The sequence below is a fragment of the Chlamydotis macqueenii genome, chromosome 6, assembly GCF_036417535.1.
Source record: "Chlamydotis macqueenii isolate bChlMac1 chromosome 6, bChlMac1.mat, whole genome shotgun sequence".
Classification (NCBI taxonomy): domain Eukaryota; kingdom Metazoa; phylum Chordata; class Aves; order Otidiformes; family Otididae; genus Chlamydotis; species Chlamydotis macqueenii.
In genome coordinates, this window is record NC_141561.1 from 45,284,203 (window position 1) to 45,304,497 (window position 20,295).

Consider the following 20,295-nt stretch of genomic DNA (forward strand, 5'->3'; position numbering starts at 1 on the left):
GAGAGGAAAAATTAACTCCATCCCTGCCAAAACCCGGACAGTGTCCACCCCTTATTCCATACAATCTACGTCATGCATATACATATATACGTGTGTGTGTATATACACAGAGATGTAACTCCTTCAGTCTGTTGAGCTCATTTAGTCCATGACTTTGGGCTCCATCTGTCCTGACAGTCTTTCAGGACAAGAGAGATGGTATGTAGTGTGGGGTTGTTGCCTGCTGCACCTGGAACTCGCAGTTGGTACATCTGGCGTGGCTGGTGTATCATGCCCATGGTCTGCGAGTGGAAGATGTTGATCTTGAGGAAGTTGTTGGGGGCCAGTTCCTGTTCCATCACCGTTGCATCTCTCTCGGTTTTATTGAAGCTCATTCTTCACTGATCAGGGTGTTCCTTGCTGCAATACCTTTGACGTGACATGTAAGGACTATAGAAATGATTATATACAGGTCAAATTATTGGCTGTTCTCACCTAAAATCAGATCTCCTTCAGCTACACGAGGGACTTCCCCATCCTCCCGCATTACCCACCAAGTACATCCAGGCCCTTCAGCAAAAGCAATCCCACGGGTGGGTTTGCCTTTGCCCAGGGGAGGAATAACCCAGACCGTCTTTCCTAACATACTCCTTAGATGCACCACAGGGACTTTATCACCCTCTGCAATATGTAACAGTTCTGGCTGGGCAGGGCCAGCTCAATTGGTGGATCCCCGAGTGTTGACTAACCAGGTGGCTTTTGCTAAATGTTTATCCCAATTTTTGAAGGTCCCACCACCCATTGCTTTCAGTGTAGCTTTCAGCAGTCCATTGTGCCGTTCAATCTTTCCAGAGGCTGGTGCATGATGGGGGATGTGGTATACCCACCCGATGCCGTGCTCTTTGGCCCAGGGGTCTATGAGGTTGTTTCGGAAATGAGACCCGTTGTCTGGCTCAATTCTTTCTGAGTGCCATGTCGCCAGAGAACTTGCTTCTCAAGGCCCAAGATGGTGTTTTGGGCAGTGGCGTGGGGTACGGGATAGGTCTCTAGCCACCCAGTGCTGGCTTCCACCATTGTAAGGACGTGGCGCTCACCTTGACGAGTTTGTGGGAGTGTGATGTAATCAATCTGCCAGGCCTCTCCATATTTATACTTCAGCCATCATCCTCCCTACCAAAGAGGCTTTAACCGCTTGGCCTGCTTAATTGCAGCGCATGTTTCACATTCATGGATAACCTGTGCAATAGTGTCCACGGTCAAGTCCACCCCTCGATCACGAGCCCATTTGTATGTTGCGTCTCTTCCTTGATGGCCCGAGGTATCATGGGCCCACCGAGCTAAAAATAGCTCACCCCTGTGTTGCCAGTCTAGGCCCACTTGGGAAACTTTAATCGTAGCAGCCTGATCCACCCTTTGGTCATTTTGGTGTTCTGCCGTGGCTCGACTCTTGGGTACGTGAGCATCTACGTGACGGACTTTTACAACCAGATTCTCCAGCTGGGCAGCAATCTCCTGCCACAGTGCGGCAGCCGAGATGGGTTTGCCTCTGTGCTGCCAGTTGCTCTGCTTCCATTGCTTTAACCACCCCCACAGAGCATTTGCCACCATCCATGAGTCAGTGTAGAGATAGAGCTTTGGCCATTTTTCCCGTTCAGCGATGTCCAAAGCCAACTGGATGGCTTTCACCTCTGCAAACTGACTAGATTCACCTTGGCCTTCAGTGGCTTCTGCAACTCGTTGTGTAGGACTCCACACAGCAGCTTTCCACTTCCGATGTTTTCCTACAATGCGACAGGACCCATCAGTGAACAGGGCATACCTCTTCTCATCTTCTGGTAAATTATTATATGGTGGGGCTTCTTCAGCACGTGTCACCTCTTCCTCTGGTGGCATTCCAAAATCTTTGCCTTCTGGCCAATCTGTGATTACTTCTAAGATTCCTGGGCGATTGGGGTTTCCTATCCGGGCTAGCTGTGTGATCAGTGCGACCCATTTACTCCACGTGGCATCAGTTGCATGATGTGCAGAGGGGACCTTCCCTTTGAACATCCAGCCCAGCACTGGCAGTCGGGGTGCCAGGAGGAGCTGCGCTTCAGTACCAATCACTTCTGAAGCAGCTCGAACTCCTTCGTACGCTGCCAGTATCTCTTTTTCAGCTGGAGTATAGCGGGCCTCAGATCCTCTATATCCCCGGCTCCAGAAGCCTAGGGGTCGACCTCGAGTCTCTCCTGATGTTCTCTGCCAGAGACTCTACACCCCGGCTGCGGTGTAGAGGATGTTTTTCACATCTTGTCCTGTCCGGACTGGCCCAAGGGCTACTGCATGAACAATCTCCTGTTTAATTTGTTCAAAGGCTTGTCGTTGTTCAGGGCCCCATTTAAAACCGCTCCTCTTTCCAGTCACTTCCTAGAGAGAAGCATGGCCAGCAGGTCGAGGGAGGTGATTCTCCCCCTCTACTCTGCCCTGGTGAGACCCCACCTGGAGTACGTGTCCAGTTCTGGAGCCCCCAGCACAAGAAGGACATGGACCAGTTGGAGAAGGTCCGGAGGAGGGCCACGAAGATGATCAAAGGGCTGGAGCACCTCTCTTATGAGGACAGGCTGAGAGAGTTGGGGCTGTTCAGCCTGGAGAAGAGGAGGCTCCAGGGAGACCTGATAGCGGTCTTCCAGTACCTCAAGGGGGCCTACAAGAAAGATGGGGATAGGCTGTTTAGTAGGGCCTGTTGCAATAGGACGAGAGGTAATGGTTTTAAAATAGAGGGGGGTAGATTTAGATTAGAAATTAGGAAAAAAATTTTTGCGATGCGGGTTATAGAACAGTGGAACAGGTTGCCCAGAAAGGTGGTGGAGGCCCCATCTCTGGAAACGTTCAAGGCCAGGTTGGATGAGGCTCTGAGCAACCTGCTCTGGTTGGGGATGTCCCTGCTCCTTGCAGGGGGGTTGGACTAGATGACCTTTGAAGGTCCCTTCCAACCCTAACCATTCTATGATTCTATGATTCTATGATTCTAGAGAGGGCTTACAGTCATACTGTAATTTGGAATATGCATTCTCCAGAAACCCACAACGCCCAAGAAAGCCTGTGTTTCCTTTTTGTCAGTCGGCGCAGCCATAGCAGTTATTTTGTTGACCACATCCATTGGAATGTGACGACGTCCATCTTGCCATTTTACTCCTAAAAACTGGATCTCTTCTGCAGGCCCCTTGACTTTGCTTTGTTTTATGGCAAAACCGGCTTTCAGAAGGATTTGGATTATTTTCTCCTCTTTTTCAAAAACTTCTGCTGCTGTGTTGCCCCATACGATGATGTCATCAATGTACTGCAGGTGTTCTGGAGCTCCACCCTTTTCCAGTGCAGCCTGGATCAGTCCATGGCAAATGGCGGGGCTGTGTTTCCACCCCTGGGGCAGTCGATTCCAGGTGGACTGGACCCCCCTCCAAGTGAAAGCAAACTGTGGCCTGTGTTCTGGTACCAAAGGGATGGAGAAGAACGCACTGGTGATGCCAATGGTGGCGTACCACTTGGCTGCTTTTGACTCCAGTTCATACTGAAGCTCTAACATGTCCGGCACGGCAGCACTCAGCGGTGGTGTAACTTCATTTAGGCCACGACAGTCCACTGTTAACCTCCACTCTCCACTTGATTTTCACACTGGCCATACTGGACTGTTAAAGGGTGAGCGGGACTTACTGATCACTCCCTGGCTCTCCAGTCGACGAATCAGCTTGAGGGATTATGGAGCCTCGGTTGGTGCGATATTGCCGCCAGTGCACTGTGGTGGTAGCAATTGCTACCTGTTGTTCCTCAACCTTCAGTAATCCCACAACAGAAGGGTCCTTTGAAAGTCTGGGCAAGATGGACAGCTGTTTATTCTCCTCCGTCTCCACGGTGGCTACACCAAAAGCCCACTGGTGCCCTTTTGGGTCTTTGAAATACCCACTCCTGAGGCAATCTATACCAAGAATGCACGGAGCATCTGGGCCAGTCACTTTGCCACTCCTTCCCCATCAGACTCACTTCAGCCTCCAATGCAGTCGGCTCTTGGGATCCTCCTGTCGCTCCAGAAATACAAACAGGTTCTGCGCCGTTACAGCTCGCTGGCATTAGGGTACGCTGTGCACCGGTGTCTGCTAGAGCCTTATACTCCCGTGGGTCTGATGTGCCAGGCCATTGAATCCATACAGTCCAATAAACTCTGTTGTCCCTCTCCTCCGCCTGGCTGGAGGCAGGGCCCCTCTAGTCCTGTTTGTAATATTCTCTATTCACTTTCTGTGAATATGAATCAGAAGTCCCTTCCATCGGATCAGAGGTGAGATCAGCCCTTCTGCGCTGTCTGGGGAACTGCCCACCAGAGACAGAGCAGCAGTTTTCCTGGAAGAACCTCCCTTTGTGATTGTTTTACTTCACAACTCATGGACACATGTCTCTAGGGCCGAGGTAGGCTTTCCGTCCCACTTCCTTGTGTCCTCTCCTTGGCGGCAGACAATATCCTCCTTAAAGAAATACCTGTCCCTCACACCTGTCAGGAGTCTCCTCCAGAGGCTGCAGGCTGCTGACTCTCTTCCAATCGCCCTGTCAATGGCCGCTTCCCCAGACAGGGATCCCAGCTGCCTGGCTTCCCTGCCTTCTAATTCCAGGCTACTGGCCCTGCTGTCCCAGCGTCGGAGCAACCAGGTGACAAGTTCCCCTTGGCTGAAATCTTTTCGCAGCTCACTCAGGGACAGGGACCAGGTGACTACCTCTCCTTCTGCCTCTCCCTGTTCTTGAGATGGCCCTGGTTCATCATCATCTCTCACTATGCAAACTGATTTGTTGGTGCATTTCTTATGTACAGGGGCAACTGAAACTGGCGGGGGTTGGTTTTTCGGTTTCTCTTTGGTACTGCTTGCCGAGGTTTGAGTAGCCACAGTGTCTGGCATGGGGGCCGAAGCAATCACAGTGCCCGGAGAGGGGCTGGGGTAGCTGCAGTGCCTGCCGTAGGGGCTGAAGTAGCTGCAGCATTTGTAGCAGGAGTTGGAGTAGCCACAGCGTCTGCTGCTGGGGTTGGAGCAGCCATAATATTTTTAAATAGTTGTCTCAACTTAATCACGATCAAGGTCTGAGATAGCTGCAAGAGACCTGCCGACATGAACACTGTGGCTGGGGTATCCCAGGGGTATTCAAAATACTCAAAAGCTGTTGAAATCAGCTTGGAGAAGTGGGGAAAGCTGTAAACAGATGTTCCCCCCGCGGCCTGGCTTCCCGGAACAAAACAACAGGTATAGTTCCAAACAACACCCTCAAGATGGCTCCCGAAATACCCGGGCAGAGCTGCCTCGGCCTCCTCGCTCTGCGCACTTCCCGCCGCCACTGAGTGCAAATACGAAATCGGTCCCGTTTCCAGTGATCTCGTGAAGCAAACCAGTGCCACACAGCACAGCAGAGCGATACCTTTGATCCAACACACAGCGTTGATAAACCGCACAGAAACACCAACAAACAGCAGCAAGTGAGCTGCTGTCCAATACAGCTCTGAAAACAACTCCGAGAGCAAATAAAACAACTTTGTGCCCAGCGATGACCAAACCGGCACAAGGAGTGCTTGGAACAAATCTGTTTTCAACACACGGTGTTCAGACCTGTCCTCAGCCCTCTGGGACTGACCGGGGGCTCGAACCTTGGATCCTCAGACTGAGGTCTGATGATCTCACGACTGATGTAGTGAGGCCCCTTTGAGCCCCACGTTGGGCGCCAAAAAGACCGTGGTGGTTTGGCCTGGTCACCACACAGCCTCAGGGGATGGGGGAGAGAAATCGGGAAGAAAAGAAAACTCGTGGGTTGAGATAAAAACAGTTTACTAAAATAGCAAAGGAAAGCTACAAAAATAACAGAATACAAGGATATTAATATATACAAAGCATACAAAATAAACATTGCACAATTGCTCACCACCTGATGTCCAAATGACCGATGCAGCCCGTCCCAAGCAGCGATCACGGAAACAACACCAAGCAGCAAGCAAAGGGGTGGGAGAGCGAGCCAGCAAGGGAGAGGGAACGATGCCAGCAAGCGGGGGAGATGGCAAGAAGATGGATGCCAAGGATGCATGCCAGAATGGATGCCCCCTCCCACAGGCAACCCCCACTTCTCTACTGAGCGTGACGTTCATGGCATGGAACACTCTTTGGCCAGTCTGGGTCAATTATTCTGTCTGTCTTTCTCCCAGCTTCCCGCATCTGCACGTTAACGGGACTTTAATGAGACTTGGAAAACCAGACAGTCTCCTTGGTCTCATTCACAACAACTGGTATCATCAGAGAGTTTTATCAACATTCTTCACATATGAAAGCCAAAACACACCGGCTACTGAGAGGAAAATTAACTCCATCCCTGCCAAAACCAGGACACACAACTTGGGTGGTGCAACAAGAGCCCTTATCGGTGAAGGCTGAGGCAAAAAAGTCATTGAGCACCTCAGCCTTGTCCATGTCCCAGGTAACCAGGTGACCTGTTTCCTTCCAGAGGGGGGCTACATTCTCCCTGCACGTCCTTTTATCCCTGAAGGGCCTATAGAAGCTTTTCTTGTTGCTCTGGAAGTCCTTCACTATGTGCCAGCGAGGTAGGGGAAAACCCCTGGAAGTGGTGTTTCTGCCCAGTTTCAAACCGGGGACCTTTCGCGTGTGAGGCGAACGTGATAACCACCACACTACAGAAATGGGGTGAAGTGGGGTTTTGCACCATCTCTCGAGAAGAGCGAACCCCACTTCCCTCTCTGGGTGCTCCCAAACACCCCACACCCCTGTGGGAAATGCACTCCTCTCCCACTTTGATCTCCCAAGCCCAGACCCCAAAACTGCTGTGTCTCAGCCCATTTTCCCAGCCTCTTGCTCTCTGCCTTGTGGGCCATCACCCCAAAGGACAGAGCTGCCCCGCTGCCTGCAAGGGCTGTTCATGCTGGGATGCACATTCACCTCACACACAAAAGGTCCTCGACTCAAAACCAGACAGAAATGGTCTCATCTTTTGCCAGAAATGGTAAAAAATATTCCACTCCACTTGCTTCTGCTGCCCCATCCACAGGCAACGCGTTTGTGCTGTGACCAGGCATTTCCCCTGCTTTGGTGTTGGGCTGGGTTCCTCCAGGACACACCCCAAGAGAAGAGAAAGAGGTCAGTTCTCCACCTGAACGTTCCTGCATTTTTAGAGGAATCAGCCACTCGTACATCAGACGCAAGAAAAGGAGAAAATGTTGTCTTCTGGGGTGTTTTGTGGGTGGTTGAAGGCACGGAGATGAAGCCAGCAGTGGGAAAGTTGGGATTGTACCATCTAGCAAAGGAAAGAGGAGGAAAACATGGCGAGACCCTCTTGTGCACCCAGTGCGACCTCAATAATCTGTGCTTCTCGTATCTGGCGTTATATCTGGGGGAAAATAAAAGACCTGGCAGCTCCCAGGAGGTCCAGTGGTTAGGATTTGGTGCTGTCATCTCTGTGGCCTGGGTTTGATTCCCGGTCAGGGAAAAGTGAATGTGAGTGGTGGGTTTCTTTGTTGGGTTTTGGTTTTTTTTTTTAAAAAAAAGCAACACGACACGCTGGAGGGGAGGGATGCTATCTTTGACAGGCTGGAGAGGTGGGCCTGTGCCCACCTCATGAAGTTCAACCAGGCCAAGTGCAAGGTCCTGCACCTGGGTCATGGCAATCCCAGGCACCCGCATCCTGGGCTGCATCAGGAGAAGCGTGGCCAGCAGGTCGAGGGAGGTGATTCTGCCCCTCTGCTCTGCCCTGGTGAGACCCCACCTGCAGCACTGTGTCCAGTTCTGGAGCCCCCAACACAAGAAGGACATGAACCAGTTGGAGAAGGTCCAGAGGAGGCCACGCAGATGATGAGAGGGCTGGAGCACCTCTCTTATGAGGCCAGGCTGAGAGAGTTGGGGCTGTTCAGCCTGGAGAAGAGAAGGCTCTGGGGAGACCTGAGAGCGGTCTTCCAGTACCTCAAGGGGGCTACAGGAAAGATGGGGAGAGGCTGTTCAGCAGGGCCTGTTGTGACAGGACGAGGGGTAACGGTTTCAAAATAGAGGGAGGAGATTCAGATCAGATATTAGGGAAAAGTTTTTTACACTGAGGGTGGTGGAGCACTGGCCCAGGCTGCCCAGAGAGGTGGCGGATGCCCCATCCCTGGAAACGTTCAAGGCCAGGTTGGCCGGGGCTCTGAGCAAGCTGATCTGGTTGGAGATGTCCCTGCTCCTGGCAGGGGGTTGGACTGGATGGCCTTTGAAGGTCCCTTCCAACCCCAACCATTCTATGACTCTATGACGTGCGGTGCCGTGTCACAAAGACCCCGGGCTGGACCAATGCCCCCGCCCACTTGCCCCCTGCTCAGTGGCGCGTTTGCCACGGATGCTGGAGGATCAGAACGGGCTTTGACTGCACCAACGTCCCCACATCCAGGCATCTCCTTTGCTGCAGCCACTTGTGGTGATGGAGCTGAGGTCAGGGCGCCGCGTGAGGCCACGGTCCCCCCCGGCCCAGTGTCCCGCAGCGGTGCTGGAGCAGGAGGCAGGAGCCTCCTGTGAGCCTCCCCCACAGAAAAGGAGGCGCCAGGGCCCCAGGGAGCAAGGTGAGCGCAGAGCATCGCCCCGGGCACCGGCCAGAGGGGATTTTGGCCAGTGCCCAGCTGAGCGAGCAGAGGCCTCCATGCCCTGGGAACGTGCTCCGGCCTCTCCCCTATCCCGCTGCCGGTATCATCCTCCCCCGGCACCCCTGCGTGGTGCTGGGAGTGACAGTGCCGCCGTCCCCCCACAGCGTGCAGCCTGTGCCATCGGGCAGACTGTGACCCCGAGGTGGTCGGGCAGCTGTGCTGTCAGAATCGGCTCTGCGTCCACGAGAACTGCCTGGTGAGTCCCGGGGCTCCACAGCCCCCAGTCCCCAACAGCCCCTGGTCCCTAAACCCCCCAGTCCCCAGCCCTGCACTGCCAGCAGCCCCTGGCACGTGCCCTCTTTTCCCCTCGTGCAGTACCACGCCAGCGGGCTGAGCCAGAGAGGGGCCGATGAAGAGGGCTTCTACGGCTTCCTCTTCCCCGACATCCGGCAGGAGCTGAAGCGCGTGGCACGGAAGGTGAGGCTGGGGGGCACGTGTCCCCACCGTGGTCCCAATGTCCTGTGTCCGGCATTGCACACGCCAGTAACCCCACCAGGGATGCTCTGGCAGCCAGCTGCCAGGAGCCCCCCAGCTCCTCCTCCACCCAAAAAGGCCCGTTTCTGCAGAAACTGGGGGTTTGGAGGGGAAGGTGGCACGATGTCACGGGCCAGGCAGCCCACCAAAACGTGGCGGGGCTGTGCTGAGGGAGGGCGAACCGGGCTCCCCGGGGCTGTGCGGCGCTGATGCCGTCCACGTCTGTGCAATCCCCAGCGCTGCTGCATCTGCCGGCTGCAGGGCGCCTCGGTCATCTGCCAGCGCCGGCGCTGCCGTAGAATCTTCCACTTCCCCTGCGGCAGCGAGCGAGGCTGCGTCTCCCAGTTCTTCGGGGCGTACAAGTGAGTGGAGCTGCCCCCCGGGGCTGGGGCTGGGGATGGGGCCGGGCTGGAGGAGGCTGGGGCTCAGCTGTCTCCTGCGTCCCACAGATCCTTCTGCTGGAAGCACCGGCCAGTGCAGAGGGTGCGGGCGCTGCGGCAGGAGCAGAGCCTCTGCCTCATCTGCCAGGAGGTGGTGGCGGGGCAGCCCTGCTACGACACCCTGCTCTGTCCCGCCTGCGCCAGCGCCTGCTTCCACCGCCGCTGCATCCAGGTAGGCGGCATCGCCCCCGGCCCCTGGCGTGGTCATCAGCCCTGGTTTGCACCCTGTCACCCAGCTGCGGGGGGGCGAACGGGACCCCTGCGCTGCTCATGCTGATGCCATCTCTACCCCAGGGCCAGGCGCTGCGCTCTGGGCTCTACCACTTCCGCTGCCCTCTGTGCCAGGACACGGCCACCTTCCAGGCGGAGATGTTCCGCCTGGGCATCAAAATCCCTGACAGGTGGGTGCCCTGCCCTCCCCTCTGCCTCCCTCCTCCTGGGCCATGCTCCAGTCCATCCCCTCCACCTGCCCGGCTGCCGGCGGGGTGTCCCCCACGCCCCCGCAGCTGAGCGCTCCCCTGCTCTTGCAGGGATGCTGCCTGGGAGGAGGACGGGGCCTTTGCAGACCATTCCCTGCGGCACAGCTCCTGCGACGCCAGCCAGTGCCTGTGCCCGCTGGGACGGGAGCAGGCGGAAGCGAGTGGGTGAGTGCCGCCGACCGCGGTCCCTGCAGCCCCAGTGAGGAGACGAAGCCTTTGTCTCCTTCTTTGGGCAGGGATGGAGAGCCATCCGCAGGTCCTGAGGGAACTGGCGGATGAAGTTGCCAAGCCACTGGCCATCATATTTGAGAAATCGTGGCGGTCTGGTGAGGTCCCCAATGACTGGAAGAGGGGGAACATAACCCCCATTTTTAAAAAGGGGAACAAGGAGGACCGGGGCAATTACAGGCCGGTCAGCCTCACCTCTGTGCCTGGCAAGGTCATGGAGCAGATTCTCCTGGAAACCATGCTAAAGCACACGGAGAGCAAGGAGGTGGTTGGTGACAGCCAACACGGCTTCACCAAGGGCAGATCGTGCCTGACCCATTTGGTGGCCTTCTATGATGGGGTGACGGCATCGGTGGACAAGGGACGAGCAACGGATATCATCTGCCTGGACTTGTGCAAAGCTTTTGACACTGTCCCGCACGACGTCCTTCTCTCTAAACTGGAGAGACATGGGTTTGATGGACGGACCACTCGGTGGATAAGGAGTTGGCTGGATGGCCGCACTCAGAGAGTGGTGGTCAACGGCTCAATGTCCATGTGGAGACCGGTCATGAGTGGTGTCCCTCAGGGGTCCGTGCTGGGCCCGGCCCTGTTCAACATCTTTGTCGGCGACATGGACAGTGGGGTAGAGTGCACCCTCAGCAAGTTCGCCAATTACACCAAGTTGTGTGGTGCCGTCGACACGCTGGAAGGGAGGGATGCCATCCAGAGGGACCTTGACAGGCTGGAGAGGTGGGCCTGTGCCAACCTCATGGAGCTCAACCAGGCCAAGTGCAAGGTCCTGCACCTGGGTCATGGCAATCCCAGGCACAAGCACAGGCTGGGTGGGGAATGGATTGAGAGCAGCCCTGAGGAGAAGGACTTGGGAGTGCTGGTGGACGAGAAGCTCAACATGAGCCGGCAATGAGCCCTTGCGGCCCAGAAGGCCAACCGCATCCTGGGTTGCATCAGGAGGAGCGTGGCCAGCAGGTCGAGGGAGGTGATTCTTCCCCTCTGCTCTGCCCTGGTGAGACCCCACCTGGAGTACTGTGTCCAGTTCTGGAGCCCCCAACACAAGAAGGACATGGACCAGTTGGAGAAGGTCCAGAGGAGGGCCACAAAGATGATCAGAGGGCTGGAGCACCTCTCCTGTGAGGACAGGCTGAGAGAGTTGGGGCTGTTCAGCCTGGAGAAGAGGAGGCTCCGCGGAGACCTGATAGCAGTCTTCCAGTACCTCAAGGGGGCTACAGGAAAGATGGGGAGAGGCTGTTCAGTAGGGCCTGTTGTGACAGGATGAGGGGTAACGGTTTCAAAATAGAGAGACGTAGATTTAGCTTGGATATTAGGAAAAAAATTTTTACAATGAGGGTTGTAGAACACTGGAACAGGTTGCCCAGAGAGGTGGTGGAAGCCCCATCCCTGGAAACGTTCAAGGCCAGGTTGGCTGGGGCTCTGAGCAACCTGCTCTGGTTGGGGATGTCCCTGCTCCTTGCAGGGGGGTTGGACTGGATGGCCTTTGAAGGTCCCTTCCAACCCTAACCATTCTATGATTCTATGATTCTATGGAGGTTCCCTGGGATGCTGAGCCAGGCCTGGCATGGGGTGCGTGCCGGCAGCTCAGCCCCGGCTGCCAGGGCGGGAGCAGGCTGGAGCTGGGCTCAGCACAGCGCCGGGGCTGGCACCCCGTAGCTCAGGGGCCGTTGGTGGCAGTGGGTCTCGTTGCTCCCCTAGGCCCTGGAGACTTCTGCTCTGCAGCTCCTGTGCCTCCTGCGGGACCCACCAGCTCTGCTCGGCCGTGGCGAAGGATGCTGACTCTTGGGAGTGCCGCGACTGCAGCAACACGAGCAGCGGTGAGGGTTTCAGCTGGGGGGACAGGGTCCCCTGGGCCACGTCTGGGACCTGGGGACAAGCGAAGGCTGTGCTCTGGGGAGGGAGGGCATGGACTTGCGCTCATCATCTCCCTGCCCCTTGCAGTGCCTCCCGTTGCAGCCCACGCAGATTCCAGCCCGCCGGCGCAGGGACCCTCACACAGTGCCCCGGCTGCTGCTGGGGCTGAGGAAGAAGAGGCCATGTCCTGGTTTCGGCAGGGATGGAGTTAATTTTCCTCTCAGTAGCTGGTGTCCCCCTGCAGCCCACGGAGGCCCGAGGAGGAGCAGAGATCCCCCTGCAGCCCATGCAGGACCCCACGCCGGGGCAGGCGGGTGCCTGAAGGAGGCTGTGGCCCGTGGAGGGCCCGCGCTGGGGCAGCCGTTCTGGAGGGACTGCACCCCGTGGAAGAGATGACCCACGCCGGAGCAGTTCCACGAAGGACTGTGGCCCGTGGGAGGGACCCCACGCTGGAGCAGGGGAGGAATGTGAGGAGTTCTTCTCCTGACAACGAAGAAGCGGCATAAAACAACGCGTGATGGACTGACCGCAACCCCCATTCCCTCTTCCCCCCTGTGCCGCTCGGGGGGAAGGTGGTAGAGATAATGTTAAGCCTGGGAAGAGGGAGGGGTGGGGGGAGGTTATCTTGTTCCCTGTCTCGGTCTTCTGCTTTGGTTTTAGAAAGAAATGAATAGTTTTTCCCAGGTCGCGTGAGTCTGTTTTGCCCGTAACGGTAATGTTAAGGATTTCTCCCCGTCCTTATCTCAAACCTTGAGCCGTTTTTCTTATATCATCTCTCCCTGTTCTCTCGGAGGGTGGGGGGAGTGAGAGAGAGACTGCGCAGTCTGGTCCCGAGTGGGGCTGAACCAGGACAATCTCCCAGTTAAAACTGAAGATGTGTGCGAGGGAGAAACCAACGAGCGTCCCCCAGGCTTGTTTGCAGATGATGTATGACAGAGAGCTCAGACCTGACCAGGGCTCTCCAGTGATGATGCCTGTGGTTCTGGAACGGACGACTCCTCGAATTCGAGGACTTCCTGATTCTCTGAACCCCACCGAGGTCCAGCTACAGGGGAAGATACAAAGGACCCCCATAGCAGACAGACCCACAGGCGCTCTGGAGGGAACAGTGACCCCCGATCACAGGAGGACAGGGAGGAAAGTGTGGACACGGGGAGAAGTAGCCCAAGAACTCGTTAACTTTGGGAGGAAGTACGGTCTTGGTGGTGGCTCCGGGCAAAGGGCGGCCGGCGCTGGTCAAGAGCAGTCAGGATTCGAAGTCGGTCCGACCCATTGATCATGGGGAAGGGAGACCCCTCAGCCTTCAGGAATGGTGGCAACTGGAGCTCCAGACTGGCATTCCCCGAGATTCAATGGATGGGCTTCCGACCCAGAAGTTTGAGAAACTGGTACAAACATGGTCGGGGTAAAAAGTTAATTCTGAAACAACCGCTAGTGCCCCACCATTGATCGACCTTGGGGAAGAAACTGATGCAGAAAAGAGGGCGGAAGGAAACTACGTTCCCCATTCCCCGAAGGTGGGGGGAAACAGAGGACGGACTTTTGTAAAACAACTCACCGTAAATATGAGAGGAGATTATTGGTTACAGTGGCTGTAGGGCCACGGAGAAAACAGTAACCTTTCTAACTGACACGGGTGCCCCAGAATCACGGCCTTTTGTCCAAAACCCCCCGGCTTGGTACCTGCCATCTCGGGCCCTGACCACAAACAAAACCCTTCCCATTTTCCAGGAAAACCTGTTTTGGCCGAGCACCCGCCATCGGAACTGTACCACTGGTACCCACCAGCGCTCTGAACACAGATGCATGGAAAGCAAAAGATGCCTTTGGGAAGGAGCATAAAACTAACAGCAGTGGGTTATTCCATCCTTCTCACAACGATCTGCTTCCGCTTCCTTTAAAAAGAGCCGAGTTTGGTTTTTCTTTTCTTTTCCAGATGAAATCTTTTGACGCCAGCCTGAAGAAATATATGAAGCTGCTGACTGCCTGTATGATTTCATCGCCGATTGTTTTATTAATATTTATAGGATGTTTGGCATATTATCACAAACATTGTTTTGGTCGACCATTGTTGCCGCCTTTGATATTTGGGGAAACACCTGCGCCCCTCTTTGGCTTGGGGTGGCAAAATGAATTCACAGCTCTAGGGCAGCAGGTGGCCAACGCTTTTAACCCGACTAATTGTTGGGTATGTGAAAGTCGATTTAAAAATGATTACTAACGAAACGGCCCATGCCTTTGACCTACAGGCAGATCAGGCCACACAAACGCCAACAGCAATATTACAGCATCGCATGGCTCTCGATTATCTGCTAGCCGCAGAAGGAGGTGTTTGTGGTAAACTGAATGGTTCTAATTGCTGTTTAAAAATTGATGAGAGCAGGAAAATTGTTAAACAAATTGCCGCAGGAATACAGGAGCTAGCCCACGCGCCTGACCAGACACGGAAAGGCCGGGACATTGACACACTTTCTTGGCTCCCTGGGAGTCCATGGGTCAAGCGAATCCTATTCTATTTGTTCCGTGGATTCGCCATGCTGATGTTTGTACCACGCACCGTTCCCTGTTCTATACAATTCATTCAACGTGCTGTACCTCGTATGCAGTTTATAACTACTGCCTCACCCCTTGGCGTCAAACACATTTGCTCTGTGTGCCACACCACGCCATCAGCAATATGAATTCTATGAGATGGTTTTTCTTTTGAAACAACCATGGATCCATGGCGTGGTATAGAAACTGACAACAAATTTATAGTGGTGGTATTTATTCGCTGGGCCTAAATATGGGATAGAAGTTTCTAGGCCCAAACCACACACGCGCTCTGGGCTGGAGGCGTGGAAATCCATTTTCCTGCTGCGTATCCAGACCCCAGTTCCCATGACCAGGATCACACAGCCACCAGCTCCACGAGGGCCAGTTCCCAGCCTCAGCAAAAAAGAAAAAAAAAAAAAGGTTGCAAAAATGAGCAAAATGATTAACACCTTGAGGGCGCTTTATTTTGGGGCATTTTTGATGTTGGGCACTGCTATGCTTGTGTTGGTTTACCTGTGTTCAACTTGTGATTGTCCTCGTGAACAATCACCCTCCTCTTCTGATCCCCCAGAGCCACAGGCCTCAAACTTGGCCTGGGACACATTTTTAGTTTGGTAAGATAAAACGTTGTTAATTAGATTTAGAGATGTTAACATAATTTACTCAGATAAGATGTTGTTAAGTAGATATAAGATAAGAGAAAGTGTTAATTAGATTTAGATATGTCCTCCTTTTGAAGGCCCGAATCATCATTTTTCATTGCCAACCTTCATGTTTAGGGCACAAAGCCTCATTTCTTAGTCCAAAGCTGCATCTTCAAGCCACACAATCCTATTTAAAGGGCCCCAAATCCTCAGTTTAGAGACTAAATCATCACTGTTCTGGTTTTGTTTAGTGAGGGGGGCCTAAGGTGGCAGCTTCTATCGGAAACTGCTAGAAGTTGCTCCTCTTTGTTCAGTGGACTCGGCCGGGACGAGGGCGGACCCGCTGCTGGCCAAGGCCGAGCCGATTGGTGTCAGCACGTTCCATGATAACGCCTCTGCGGTAATGCATTTAAGAAGGGGAAAACAGAAAAAAAAGAATTAGAGAAGATGTGAAGGAGCTGAGTGGGGACAGAGAGGGGGAGGCGCGAGCCTCGTGGGCCTTGCAGGCCTCACCCTCTGGCCTCCCGACGGGCGGCGACTGGGCCCGACTGGGCCCGGCCCGGCTGAGAGAAGTGGGGAGGAGAGGAGATGTGAATGAGATGTAAAAACGTCCTGAGAGGCGTCTGCCAGCCTTTTGTGAAGAACTTGTCTTGTGAGAGGAACGGAGACTGCGTAGTTTGGTCCCAATCGGGGCTGAACTACGACAATCATTTTCCGGGTCCAAGGGCTCGTTTCAGCGTCCAAAGGCCCAGTTTTAACATCTGGTCACATGTTTTTAAAGTTCAAACTTCAAGTCTCATTTTTAGGGCCCAAACTCTCATTTTGGTTGTCCAAACAGTCATTTTCAAGATCTAAATTCTCATTTTTAGGATACAAACCCTCATTTAGAAGTTCAAGCCCTACTCCAAAGGTTCAAAGACTCATTTTAAGGGCCCAAAGTATCATTTTTAACGCCTCAACTCTGATTTTGAGCGTTGAAAGGCTCACTGCTATGGTCCAAACACTATCTTTAGCTCCCAAAGCTCGCAAAGACTAATTTGTAGGATCCAGTCTGCAAGAGTGGGGCCCAAAGAAGCCTGCTTTTTGGGTTTTTTTTTTGGTTTTTTTTTTTTTTTTAGAATACAACAGAGCAGAATATTTAAGTTGGAACAGACATACAACGATCATCTGGTCAAACTGCCTGACCAGTTCAGGCCTGACCACGTTAAAGCTCGTTAATACCGACACTGCCCAAGTGCCTCTTAAACACTGACAGGCTTCGGGCATCGACTTCTCATGGCCAAAGTCTCATTTTTAAGGTCCAAAGCCTCATTTTCACTTTCCAAACCTCAATTTTGAGGGCCTGAATTCTCTCTTACAGATTTCAAAGCCTCGTTTTTATGGTCCAAACCTTCACTTTAGGTCCAATGTCTAAAATGTGGCCTGACACCTAATTTTCAGGGTCAAAGCCTCGGGTTTAGTTTGCAAAGTCTCCTTTTCAGAGCCCAAACATTGCTTTAAGACACTGAAGCTCATTGCAGTGTCCAAAGCCTCATTTCCATTTCCAAACCATCCGTTACAGGGCTCCAAGCTTCATTTCTGGAGTCCAACTTCTCTTTCACAGGGCCCTAACCCCACTTTTACAGCTCAAAGCCTTCATTTTAGGAATCACAACATTATTCAGGCCTAGAGCTTCATTTTAAGCGTCTAAACTCTCATTTTTAGGGCAAAGCCCACTTTTTATAGGTCCAAAGATGCACCGAGAGAGTCTGCACTCTCACTTTTGGCCTGCAGGAAAGGCGGCAAGAGTGGAAAAAGCTGGGCACCCTGCAGGGGCGGGGCAGGCTGGCTCCACCAATCACGCCGTGTGGGAGAGCAGCACGTGATGATTGATAAGCTGTCTGACCCGTCATTAGATGGGAGGAGCAAGGGGGAAATCCCAGGCAGCCAATCAGAGGAAGCATTGCCCCAGGTGGAGGGCGGGCACTGCAGCCCAGCAGCCTCACCACCCGGGGACAATCACAGCCAGCATTGCCTCAGGGCAGGACCAAATGGGGGCAGAGTGACAGCCCAGAGGACCAATCAGAGCCAGCATTGCCTCAGGGCAGGCCCAAACGGGGGCAGAGTGACAGCCCAGCGACCAATCCCAGGCGGCATCCCCTCGGGCGCAGGCCGAGCACCGCCCCCGCGCGGCCGGGCCTGGTCAGCAGCTGCGCAGGACGCCAAGGACGCCGTGAGGGTGTGCGGGCGTAGAACTGGCAGTGCCAGCGCCCGGCGAGAGCTGAATCTGCCGCTGCCGTGAGAGAGCGTGAAAGCTGTGTCTGCACAGACAGGAGCAGCAGCAGCAGGGCTGAGGAGAATCCCCGACCCTGGCGGGGCAGGGGCAGCGCGGGGACAGAGGCTGAGGAAAAGGCTGCGGCGCTGAACGCCTCCTGCGCCTCATCTGTGCCGGCGAGCTGTGCTCAGGGTGCCCAGCCCCCGAGCCAGAGACCGGCACGGGGAGCACGATGCAGCCCCCACCCCCCGGGGGAAATGGTCAGCGCCCTGCGACCGCACTGCGACACACACAGATCTGCGGGGCCGGGCGGGACCCGCCCGTTGGGGCTGAGGGTGCTGGCCGAAGCGCTCGGCAGGCCACTTTCCACCACTGCCCAGCAGCCCTGGCTGAGCGAGGAGGCCCCGGCTGACGGGAGGGCAGCACGCGTGACGCCCGTCCACAGGAAGAGCCACAGGAGGATGCAGGGAAGCACAGGCCTGTCAGCCTGGCCTCAGTGCCGGGGAAGGCTGTGGAGCAGATCAGCGTGAGTGCCGTGGCCTGGCCCGGACAGGACAGCCAGGTGAGCGTTGTGAGCTTTTCTTGGCCTCAGAAAGTGTCATGGCTGAGGGAAGGCTGTGGGAACGTAGTCACGGACCCCCGCTGCATGCTAAGTGAAATCATTTATTGTTACAGCTTATGTGCTTATCTACCCTCCCATCGCCCATCCACCCCCAGATGTCCTTTCTCTTGTTTTCCTTCTCTTGGAAAGTCCCTTGTTTCTCATTCTCGTGGCTTCTTGTTTCTCATTCCCGTGGCTTCTGATACTCGTCGTCCCCAACAATTCCCCCTTCTTGTTTAAAGTAATTTTCTACTACAGCATTCTTCTGCTGTTACAGACATAACAACTGCAGCAACCTCCTTACCTACAAAGCCAGTGACTAGTTTTTTGCAAGCCTCTGTTGAAACAAGCCATAAGTTCTGCTGACAATGTCTTGTATCCTAAAGCTTCCCTTCTCCTGCCATGGCTTCTTCCTGCGAGCAGGATTGTATCCCTCCCCCAAGGACGGTGCGCTTTCACTGGCACCGTACTGGCTGGAGAAATACCCACATCTCCCCTGCTTTGTTTCTGAGAAGAGGCTTGTTCCAAGGCTTTGTCTATTAAAGTCTGCACACATTTCCACACGCACGGAATGCAGATCAAAATGCACATCTAAAAGGAATGAATGAGCATCCTACAGCTACTTGTAGTAAGCTTTTGTCAACCCACCAAAAAGATTTCTGGATACATCAAAGCCATCCCTTTGTTGCCGTTTCTGTACTCCTTTTTGCAAGTTTTGAATGCTTTTGTGAATGGATTCCGAATGATCAGACAGATTCACGCAGCAAAGCCCATCAAAATCCTGGCAACCGTGATTTTGTGCTCATAATAAAAAATCTATTGCTGCTCTGTTCTGTTACCACCCCGACTACACCGGAGACACCGCCGAGCAGGAGGGTGCTTATCAGCAGGGTCAGGGCAGAGAAAGGAGGCAGGCGCAGCACCTTCAGGGCTCCCCTGTTGTTCGCAGAGTGCGCTCTGGGCCCTGTCTCTCTCCTGCGCCCCGAGCCGCCTCTGTTTATCCCCTCGGCAGATTCAGAGGAAGAGTACTGACCAGACGCTGCTGCACGCGTGGCCAGCGCACGCAACCAGGCCTGTCAGATGTGCTCTGCAGGCTGACAGCGGTTCTGTTTTGTACAGTAGCGTCGCGTGCAGCACCTGCATCAGTCAGCAGCGCTGACAGCGCCGATGCAGTTGCATTTGTTTGCTTAGCAAGCCAACAGCCCAATTTATTTAGCGTAGCGAAGCCTGGGCACTTGCCACACCAAGTGCAAAGACTGGAGCAGCAATAATTTCACTTGGGTTCCCAAACTCTGTATTGTCTTGGCAGTCAGATTCAAAGCTACGTGTACTTCGTTTAGGTCTTTTACGCTGTAAAATCACTGCGTTATTGGGTGTAAACATCCCCAAGGTTCCCATGGTGCAGGGCCCCCCATATGGGAGGGCATCCCTGCCCACGCACGGTCCCCACATATGAAAAACCCCCCATCAGGGCGGGCACTGGAGTAGTGCTGGGTTTTGATAGTTCCCTACACATTTCTGCTTTCCGTGACTGATGTCCACGGAGCTGCCACACAGCTCGTTAACAATCCGACGAACGCGAGGCAGCCTGGAGCGCCGGTCGTACCCGTCGCGCAGGGATCCACGTGTTCACTGCTGCTGTAGAGACACAAGCATATCCTTTTCCCCACGTTACAAGAGGGAACGGTCCTTCCCAGTTCCCTGCTTCCAGATTCTGAACCATCCCCGGAGCTTGCCCTCGGATGGCCTCAGGTACAGGAGACGATCCAAAATGTTTCTGTATTGGGGAAGAATTGTCACTCCAACCATTTAGACAACTGAGCACATACATTGCTTTCGCTGACTTTTCGTTTGCAGATCTCCCTTCCGTTCCCCCTTCTTGTTCTAACAGCATATTTTTAAGTGTGCCATGGGCGCGTTGAGTGACGGCCTGTCCAGTGGGGTTGTGCGGGATACCAGTAACATGCTGGGTGCCCCACAGAGCAAGGACGTTTTGGACTGCGCGAGAAGCATACGCTGGCCCGTTACCTGTTTTGACACGCGTGGGAACCCCCATGAAAGCAAACGCTGACGTCCAGTGTTGGCAAACATCTTGAGCACGTTCTCCTGCATGAGCAGAGG

At 54.3% G+C, this 20,295-nt stretch overlaps 1 protein-coding gene across 1 annotated transcript; it reads left to right on the forward strand.

Annotated features, from left to right (window-relative positions):
• Positions 1-8,433: 8,433 nt before the first annotated feature.
• On the forward strand, positions 8,434-17,600 carry LOC147600389 (E3 ubiquitin-protein ligase PHF7-like). Its single transcript, XM_086751281.1, has 9 exons — positions 8,434-8,572; positions 8,758-8,849; positions 8,969-9,070; positions 9,365-9,489; positions 9,577-9,739; positions 9,862-9,968; positions 10,098-10,211; positions 11,985-12,103; positions 17,449-17,600. Exons 1-9 carry the CDS (start codon positions 8,434-8,436, stop codon positions 17,598-17,600), a joined length of 1,113 nt encoding a protein of 370 aa, XP_086607407.1.
• The last annotated feature ends 2,695 nt before the right edge of the window (positions 17,601-20,295 follow it).

Excerpts from the sequence above, each read along its gene's own strand:
- LOC147600389 (XM_086751281.1), top strand. The coding sequence starts at position 8,434 with ATGGAGCTGAGGTCAGGGCGCCGCGTGAGGCCACGGTCCCCCCCGGCC. Across the intron at positions 8,573-8,757 it reads CCAGGGCCCCAGGGAGCAAG|CGTGCAGCCTGTGCCATCGG; the intron begins GTGAGCGCAGAG and ends GTCCCCCCACAG. Across the intron at positions 9,740-9,861 it reads TCCACCGCCGCTGCATCCAG|GGCCAGGCGCTGCGCTCTGG; the intron begins GTAGGCGGCATC and ends TCTCTACCCCAG.